Genomic DNA, 10,042 nt, shown 5'->3' on the forward strand with positions numbered 1-10,042 from the left:
TTTCCGCTAAAACCACCCCTTTTATGATGTTGATCTTTGCTTCCCTTAATGGTAAGACATACTTCCACCATGTTAGAATTGTTGTAATACGCCTTTAATCCATAAGTTAATGAAGATAAAGGAAATATATTTTGTATGGTGGAAAATGAATATGTAAGAAATAATAACTCAAGAAAGGTGTGTAGAGGCATTTGAAAGAAAATGGAGTCAAAAATTGTTTAAGAATCATGCTTGTGGGTTTGTTAGGTTACCTAGGAAGAAAAAGGTGATCGGAAGAAAGTGGATGCAAGTAGCGAGATCAAGGTTTAAGGAAGGTTTGAGCTTGATCGAAGTTGTTGAATAATGTTTCAATATGATAGAAAATAGCAAGGTGGTTGATGGATAAATTGGCATCACCACGGTTTCAAGTCAAGGTGGAGATTGTTGTAATATGGCTTAAAATCTCAAGTGAGAAAAGAGAAGGAAAACTAACATATTTCGATACTAAAATATTTCATGATTGTTTGCGGTTCGTTAATGAGTAATATCTTAAGTCGGTTAATGTTTTGTTAGTTATAAATATGGTTGTTTATCTCATTTCTTATTGAGAGAGAGACCAATGACATAAGATAGAAATTCTAATGAAAAACAAAAGGTAATTCTTTAGAATTATATTCTTGGGATTTGACAGCATTTTGGGGATATATAAGGGATTGATAAACACTTAAAATATTTTGGATTTGTGTGATTCTTATATTTAGAGTTAGAGAGATTGGAAAATATTTAAGTAAAAAGTAGGGTTTGTTCTTGGTAACTTAGAAGACTATTTTCTTATAACTCATTTGTAATCTCTTATAATAACTTTTGAAATATGGTGAATTATAGAACTGTTCTCTCCCCCGATGTAGATCGATTTGATCTATGTATTGGATAAACAAACTTCATGTGTTCTCGCCTATTATTATTTTTATTGTTTGAGGTCATTTTTTTTATTGTCATTCTTCTTTGTTTCACACATTAAAAAACTTTGGAGTGATTAAATTGTGAATTCTATTGAAGTGGTTTTAATTATTCTATTAATTTTACAATAAGAGTAATTAATGTACTATCTTTACTTCCTTATTCCTTTTGTCGATGTTCAATAAGAAGTGTCAAACAAAAAACTTCAACATAAGTAAAACAATTAGACATTAGACCCAACCATAGATCTAAATAAGTAATTCATGAATCATATGATTATTGAAAACATTTCAAATCTTACATTAAATAAACATAGAGTTTAAAACGAATTTATATATATATATATATATATATATATATATATATATATATATATATATATATATATATATATATATATATATATATATATATATATATATATATATATATATAATTATAACTATTATTTATTATGTTAAAATAAAAAGCTTAAGTATTACATCAATACTAAATATTTTTGAAGGAAAGCTTTGTCATCTATTATGGTCCTACCCAACTCAAAGGATTAGTCTCTACAGTTGCACGCAGAAGATATATGATTTTTAACGGAGAATTGATTATGTTGTACTATTTGAAACAGAAAGGGTTTTAATTCTAAGTTATTAGCCTAGATTGTAGGATTAACGATACTTGTAATAATGGAACTACGATATTGACGAAATTGGTCTTCGACAACGGTGCCAAAATCTTGATAGGGCTGCAAGTGCACAATTTTATCAGTTTTAATATAAAAGATTATAAATCCCATCAAAACCAGTTACTAATTACCGTTGTCTATTAAATTGAAACACTTTATTTTAAGGAGACAAATATTTTTAATAGAAAAATTAACTTAAAGATACCACCCGTTTTCGCGTGTCCCGTACCAGATTTAAAACCATAAACGCTCGCTTTTCCGTGATGCAATTTAATTGTTTAAAATCCCTTTTTGAAATTTCGTAGTTTCTTAATAAATTTAGAAACCGCTTTTGCTGTATTAAAAAATTAAAATTTGAATTTTCTTCATATACCGTTTTCGCTTTTTCGAGTCGAAATCGGTATCATAGTATTTCTACTTTCGTTGTAAATTTTCAACTTTAAAAATAGAATTTTCAAAACCCAAAATTATTCTCACTACAAAATTATTGTGCACGCAATTTACAGAGTCCCGTCGGTATGATTCTCCTCACATTTCGGACTCGGCATATTTACTTAGACCTATTAAAGGAAGTAAATAAAAAGCAACTATTCATAGCATACATAATAAAAAAATAATAACTTAAAGAACCTGGATTGATGAAATAAAGCTAAAACTTGCATATAAAATTGCTCCGAAGGAAGACTTTTATCTGGTACATCGGTTAGAATTGAAACAACAACAAAATAAAACTTGCAGGAATGAAATAGTAGCAATTCTAAACTTAAAATGCAACAACAATTTTTTGAAATAAATTCATGAAATTAAGTGCATAAACACCTCAATGTGAGTTGTTTATGCTTTTACAAGTGAATTCTAAGGCTCTGACAAAGCTTGGATCCCAAAAATAATGAAATAAGATCATATTTATAGCCTGGAGTTTGCTCTGAAACTTCTAAATTTGTGCCAAATAATTGGAGATAATGCTGAAAGTGAGAAAGTCGCCTGCTGGAACGTGGGCGAGAAAACTGGCCATCACAGTTATGACGGGCGGCAGCTAAGCTAACGGTCAGCCCACCATGACTCCTCCAAAGGGGACCATGACGGGCTTCAGCTGGGCTGACGTTATACCCGTCATGGTATTTTGACTTTCATTCTCTGCTTGGTTGACTCCTGGCTAACACTTTGGCCCCTAGGACTGCATGACGGTCGTCATGACTTGGTTGAGCCTATCATGACAGCAAGAAACTTGGAATATTCTACCATTTTCATCATTTTTCTCGTTTTTTAGCTCATATACCTCTTAATGATAAGTACCTGAAATATACAGTAGAAAGTCAGCATAACACCACAAAAATGCATGAATTTACTCTAAAACAAATGTGAATCTAGTTAATTAAGTGGTGTAAATTACATGTTATCACTTCACACCATAATAATACACTTCAAAATACCAGGTAACATACTCTAGTGTAATTAAGCCATGACCCTGCGCCTGATTCGTTGAGTTATGTTGTATCCTAAAAAGGTGGAAGAAAAGTGACAAAGATGACTTTCCTCACCGATAGTCACACCAGTAGTGGAAGACTTTGATAAAGCACCAACTCACAGGGTTCAACTACGAAGGGAAAATCATTAGATGGTTCAAAATCTCTATTTCAAAACTTTTGAAGGGCACACAAAGACCTAGAATTGAAAAAGCGCACTCATAAAAAGGAATATTGCATTCTTCATACTCACTACAAATCCTTTTTTCTTCCTTAGGGATCATTACGCCCTTGTTAAAAAAAAGGAACCGCGTCATGAAGCGCTATTTCGAGACTACCTTCACGAGCAAAGATAGAAACCGTTGTCAAAATTGCGGAATCTAACCAGGAGACAAAAGTATCTTCTTTCAATTTTTGACATATGGTGGACACCACTTCCATCTGTTGATAAAACATCATGTTGTAGAAATGAAGATGACGAGAACAACAAAGGTAACACCAAAAAAAAACTATGTAATTGATTCTACAAAGATCGTGCAATGTCTTAATGAAAGAAAGATGATATACACTATCAAAAGTCCATATCGTCTTAAAAAACACTTAAGTACTCTAGTTTCCAAAGGTCGTCGTGATAGGGCATATGAAAAGATATCTAAAGTATTAGGCACATTTAAAACACATGTTCCCAATGACGGAGATGTCACATCTTGACTTTCCACTCAGCTCGGGTTACGATTAACAATAAAGACAAATGCAACAAAGCCCTCACCCTACAGAGCAAAGACAAGTTTTTTAGGGAAATTGTTTTGGTCCGGTCAAAAGTCCTAAGGACCGCGACCTAGAGAATACAGTGATCCATCATTTCACCTGTTGAACAATATCCTAACTTGAGTTAGAGGGCATAAAATCTAAATCTAGGATCCATCTAACGGATCCCCACATTCCACACATGAATGTCAAACAAGTTGTTATAGTCACTCTACTATATAAGGATGAAGCACACCATTCTCTAGGTACGATTCAAATTCAAACGTCATTCATTCATCTTACTCTCATACTGATTTAAGTGTTGAAGTGTTAATTTTGCATGTCAATCCCTCTTCCACCATACCGGAAGCTCAAGTCCATTATTGCATTCTACAATTTCCAATTTTCGATTAATCGTGATTTTCTCGCCGAACTGATGGTAATCGGACTTACTTCGCATGGCCAGAATAATTTTGTTTTAAGCTCTATAAATATAGAAATATCTTATCTTTGAGAATCTTGTTTGTCATATAGGTTTACAAATATGATTTTGATTTTGGAATTGTTAAAAATATACTACGTCAAAATTTATAATAAGTTATAGTTCTAAATAGATTGGTTTAATAACCGGTTTCTATTTGTTGAAAATCATAGTATGTTAGGCTCCAAAACTAAGTGTAATACTTTATTTAGAACTATAATTTATTAGAAATCTAGTTTGACAATAGTATCTCATGCAAGTTTGGTTTGGGTTTAGAGATTGACTTTTGGAGGCAAAGATGGCTTGGGTCCCAATCCTTCAATTCCTTGCTCCCTATCTATTTTGTGACTGTTAAGCATCTTAAGCTCAAAGTAAGTGATTCCAGTTTGTGGCGCAATGGCTCTTGGTGCTTGAACTTTGAAATTGTATCTCCTTTTTCGGTGGACACTAGGAGTGAGTGGGAAGAGCTTCATAGCATTCTAACCACAACATCTTTGATTTCAGCTTTAGCAGATTATTTTATCTGGTTGTATGATCCTAACGGATTTTCAATTAAATCGGCTTATTCATGATTGAATTCCTCATCTATTGGTAGCTTCAGTCCCTACAATAAAATGAGACGGGACGGGACGGATATGTTTGAGGGTGTGGGTCTGAAACATTATTCATGATTGAATTCAATCTCTTCCTTAGGTAATCAATCGCATTGAAACATTATTCATGATTGAATTCAACCTTTTCCTTAGGTAATCGGTCGTATTCTTTTCTTTTCCATAAGCTCCTCTCCTCTAGACCTTTTGCTCAGCTTTGGAAGGCTCTTGAAAGAAAAATTAAGAAGAAATTTCGGCTGTTATTTTAGTTTGCAGTTTCTTTGAGTATTTGGACAGCTAGAAATAATATTCTTTTCAAAGGAGATCTTCTATGAGTGAAGGAAATTGTAAACACTACCAAATTTTTTCGTGGGATTGGTTTAGTGCTAGATAAATAAACTCTGAAATATCTAGTTTGTCGAACTGGTTTTGTAATCCTATAGCTTGTATTAACTCAGTTTAGTGGGCTGCCTCTTATTGTTGTATTAGGGCTTAATACCCATTATATCCCATTAATACAATTTTCTTGTTTATAAAAAAATTATAAAGCCAAAATCAATTCTCTTATAAAAGAATAATACTAGTACGTACTAAAATTAATTTATTCCTTCTATAATCACTTTTAACCTCTCCAAATATAAAACATAGGAGTAAAACGGAACACATCCCAATGTTATCTCATCTCCTCATCATGTGTGGGCACATGATACAACAACCCTGACAGCCCTTATAAATACTTCATCTATAAAGTAGGTCCCGTAATAATATCCATAACTCAATGCTTCAACTGTTTTCTCAATAAATACTCAATAACACATCCTGATTTTGAGCAGATCATCAGTTTGAAATGGCAGCAGAAGGTAGAGTAGTAGAGCATCCTAAGAAGGCCTTTGGATGGGCAGCTAGAGATCCTTCTGGTGTTCTTTCCCCTTTCAATTTCTCCAGAAGGTTCACTTCACTTATCACTCATTCATTACTTTAATGCATTTTTCTAGAAACTTATTTTTTGCTTTGGTTATTAATTAGTTACAGTTTGGTGCATCAATTTTTTGTAGGGAAACAGGTGAGAAAGATGTAGCATTCAAGGTGTTGTATTGTGGGATATGTCACTCTGATCTTCATATGGCCAAAAATGAATGGGGAACTTCCATCTATCCACTTGTTCCTGGGTATGAATTTTGAACTCTATATATTTCAGTTAATTTTATAAAGGGAAAAAAGACATTTGAACCTTTCTAAATTTTGTGATGCATTAATTAATTTTACACAAAAAAACACCTCTAATTAACTCTTTATTTTATGTTTATTTGTGCAAAATAGACAAATTTAATACTACATTATGTGAAATCTATTTATAGACTCAGATCTCATTTTCAAAAACCGTATGCACTATATTTATTGTACTTAAATTGACAATGACAATACAAGACTTCAAGAAAACTTCAAATTAAATGGACTAACCGCTATCAAAATCGTTTCAAATAAAATATCAAAAAAGGGTATTCGGACAATCAACATGCTTTTGTATTATTTACATTTGGTATGATTGGATTCCTAGGACTATAGGTGGTGGATCTTTTACCGACAGTTCAAAGACTCATGCATAATAATAATGTGTTGCTTTCGGTGATAAACTTGTATATTGAATCCAAGATGACAAAGTCGAAATTGAACCCTAGATATGATGGTCCCATCTTGCTAAATTTATCTTTGTTAAGATGTATATATGTGTTTAGATACATTCATTTTTTGACAAAGATTTTACTAGTAAGATCTAACTCCGTCTAACAAACTTATATAAAATAAAGTGTTTAAAATAAGGGAGAAGATAGCATATAATTTCTCATTTTGTGTTAATGATGTAACATATACAGGCACGAGCTTGTGGGTGTAGTAACTGAGGTGGGAAGCAAGGTAGAAAAGTTTAAAGTTGGAGACAATGTCGGTGTGGGCTACATGATCGATTCGTGCCGATCATGCCAAAATTGTGATGATGATCTTGAAAATTACTGCCCCAAGTATACAACCACTTGTGGTGGGAAATATCGTGATGGAACTGTCACATATGGAGGTTACTCTGACTCAATGGTTGCAGACGAGCATTTTGTAGTCCTCATTCCTGATAGCTTATCTCTTGATATTGCTGGTCCTCTCCTATGTGCTGGTATAACAGTATATAGTCCTCTAAAATACTATGGACTCGACAAACCTGGTCTGCGTATAGGCATTGTTGGTCTCGGTGGACTTGGCCATATGGCTGTGAAATTCGCCAAAGCGTTTGGTGCTAATGTGACTGTAATTAGTACTTCGCCTAACAAAGAAAATGAAGCAATAGAACACTTAGGAGCTGATTCATTTCTGATAAGCCGTGACCCGAATCAGTTGATGGTACAATAGAATATATTATTCAGTTAACTGTGAAATGCATAATAGAAAAACTAATATTATAGATCATTTTGTAGGCTGCAATGGGTACTTTGGATGGTATTATTGACACAGTTTCAGCTGGTCATCCTATCTTACCACTGATTGGTTTATTGAAATCTCATGGAAAGCTTGTTATGCTTGGTGTAATAGTAAAGCCTGTAGATCTTCCTGTATATGCTTTACTTGGAGGTAAGCAAATGAAAAGTATTTTCATAAATTATAGAATGGCTTAGGATAAAATGCATAGATTTTTTTTTGCTCACTGTGTTAATTCATGTTATTGGCAGGGAGAAAATTATTAGGTGGGAGTATGATTGGAGGGATAAAGGAGACTCAAGAAATGATTGATTTTGCTGCTAAACACTATGTGAAACCTGATATTGAGGTTGTTCCGATTGATTATGTTAACACTGCAATGGAGCGTCTTGCTAAAGGAGATGTGAGATATAGATTTGTGATTGATATCGGAAACACATTGAAACCAAGCTCTTAATCTTTGCAGGATATACTCGTAGAATGTTTCAAGGGAGAACAGATGAAACTTTCAGTGTGCAATTTGCCAAGGAGGCTTTTGTTTCCATCTTTATTATATTGTTGTCATGTCATTTTCTATGTCGTGTGTTAACACGATTATCCATTGGTTTAATCGTGTTATTTTTAATAAAATTTTACATTATTCATTTTATCAATTTTTTTATTAATTTTTTTTAAACAAAAGAAAATAAGAGATAAAAGAATGCAAGGGGACCAAACCAAGACCCTTAGGAATAAAGTCTAAGTCTAGGGGTATCAATCTTTTCTAACAAATTTACTTTCAACCCTTTAAAATAATATTGTATGATTTTATCAATTTTCCCTTCCATTCATTTTTATTTACACTAACAATTGAACGATTCAATAATTAACAAATGTCACAATTAAAACTGCCTCTCTATTCTTGACAAATGGTGCACACCCATTAACTAATTTAAATTTTCATTTCCATTCAAAACACAAACACACGCTTCCAGTTCATACTTCTCTCTCTTTCTTCATATCCCACCCTTCTCTCTCTCTCACTCCCGATTTCTCTCATCTCTCACTCCCCTGAAACCCTAAATAGCCGCCGTCTCTTTCTCCCTCACCTGTAGGTCTGAAGCCTGCTGTAATTGTTGGCTATTAGGAACAATGAAGAGCTTGGAAAATTGCTTGCTGGTGTTACTATTGCACATGGTGGTGTTCTTCCTAACATTAATCTCGTGCTTTTTCTCCAGAGAAATGAAAAGGCTGCTGCTGTTAAGGAGCTTAAGTCCCCTGCTAAGTCGAAATTTACCCTTGATCCCGTTTCCCTCTTTTAAGAATCACCTCAATACTCTTTCTTCTTCTTTCTCTTCTTCAAGCTTCTTCATCATCAGGTTAGATCTTCTTCCACATTATTTTATTTCAGAGAAAATATTCAAAGTTGTTTTCTTCTTCCTTTTCCTATCTGTCCATGTATTTTTTATTTTTGAAAAGATAACCACGTTTCCACGTTTTCACTTTTTTTTTTATGCAATCTTCTTTTTTTTGTTGGATGATTATTAGATTTTAGATAACCGGGTCTGATTTTTATGCATTTTATTGTGCAGCAACAAAATATGGAAGAGGACTCCGAGATGTTGAATATGGTTTTAAATTTTTTCTTATAAATAGAGTTGGATCAAGGGTCTCATGGCCAAAGAATTTGTTTTTCTTCTTTTATTTATATATATATATATATATATATATATATATTGGTATGAATTATATACTTGCTTTTTTTTTAAATAAGGAGAAGTTATGGTATCAGTTATATTTGTATCAATTATAGATTGGTTCCCAAGGTGATTGTCTGTTCTCTCTCGTGTGTGTGCATCGACATTCATGATTCATTTCCATGTTAGAGAAGTTTTGTGAGATACAACACTAACCGGTAAAGTTGGAAAGTACTTGTTTTTTTGGATGTGCTTTAATAGGGTTGGCATTAGGTAGTACAATAAGCTTAACTCATTAAGTATAACTTTCTATTTTTTCGCAATTGTGGAACACAAATTTGAAAAAACAAAGAAGCAAAAACAAATTTTCAAATTAAAAACAAAAGTAACCTGGTTATTTCAAAAACAATATGTGGTTACCTTTAAAATGTATTTTGGCTTATGAGTTTCCCGTGTTTCTGCATCTTTTATGCACCATGTAAGACTGCTATTATTTTTGCAATTTGACTCTCAACCTTCATGTTACACTTCAGGTTTTGTATAAATACTTCACTCTCTGTAATTCCATTAACAGAAGAAAAACTATAATACTATGAAAATGGTCTATTAAAAAATTTGGTTCTATACAACTTTCATTTGATTTATTAATTAATCTCTATGACTTCATATCGTGTAACTGATAGGTACGAGGAAAAACTTGTTTTTTATTCAATGAATACTAGGATGTTATATAATCAATTGACTATTACAGAAAACTACTAAAACTGAAAAATAGCCACCGAAAACATAATCAAAAAGACTTACTCAAAATAAGCCAACTAACCTACAAACTAGGATCTTATTCCCACGTAGCATAACTAGCCCTAAATCCTAAGAAAAAAAGACTAACAAATATTTTCATACTCTCCCTTAAGCTAATATTATGAAATACTTTAGCTTACTACTACAACGTCACACATTCCCAGTAAAGTTCTAAGCTTCTGAAATGCATCTACTTTCAA

At 32.8% G+C, this 10,042-nt stretch overlaps 1 protein-coding gene across 1 annotated transcript; it reads left to right on the top strand.

The window, feature by feature from the left end:
- The first annotated feature begins 5,651 nt into the window (after positions 1-5,651).
- LOC127118937 (probable mannitol dehydrogenase) lies at positions 5,652-8,014 on the top strand. Its single transcript, XM_051049170.1, has 5 exons — positions 5,652-5,850; positions 5,958-6,071; positions 6,777-7,290; positions 7,365-7,518; positions 7,617-8,014. Exons 1-5 carry the CDS (start codon positions 5,750-5,752, stop codon positions 7,820-7,822), a joined length of 1,089 nt encoding a protein of 362 aa, XP_050905127.1. The 5' UTR covers positions 5,652-5,749; the 3' UTR covers positions 7,823-8,014.
- Positions 8,015-10,042: the final 2,028 nt, after the last annotated feature.

The sequence above is a fragment of the Lathyrus oleraceus genome, chromosome 2 (genome assembly GCF_024323335.1).
Source record: "Lathyrus oleraceus cultivar Zhongwan6 chromosome 2, CAAS_Psat_ZW6_1.0, whole genome shotgun sequence".
Classification (NCBI taxonomy): domain Eukaryota; kingdom Viridiplantae; phylum Streptophyta; class Magnoliopsida; order Fabales; family Fabaceae; genus Lathyrus; species Lathyrus oleraceus.

Coding starts and splice junctions, on each gene's coding strand:
- LOC127118937 (XM_051049170.1), top strand. CDS start 5,750: ATGGCAGCAGAAGGTAGAGTAGTAGAGCATCCTAAGAAGGCCTTTGGA. Junction 5,851..5,957: donor CCTTTCAATTTCTCCAGAAG/GTTCACTTCACT, acceptor AATTTTTTGTAG/GGAAACAGGTGAGAAAGATG. Junction 6,072..6,776: donor ATCTATCCACTTGTTCCTGG/GTATGAATTTTG, acceptor TAACATATACAG/GCACGAGCTTGTGGGTGTAG.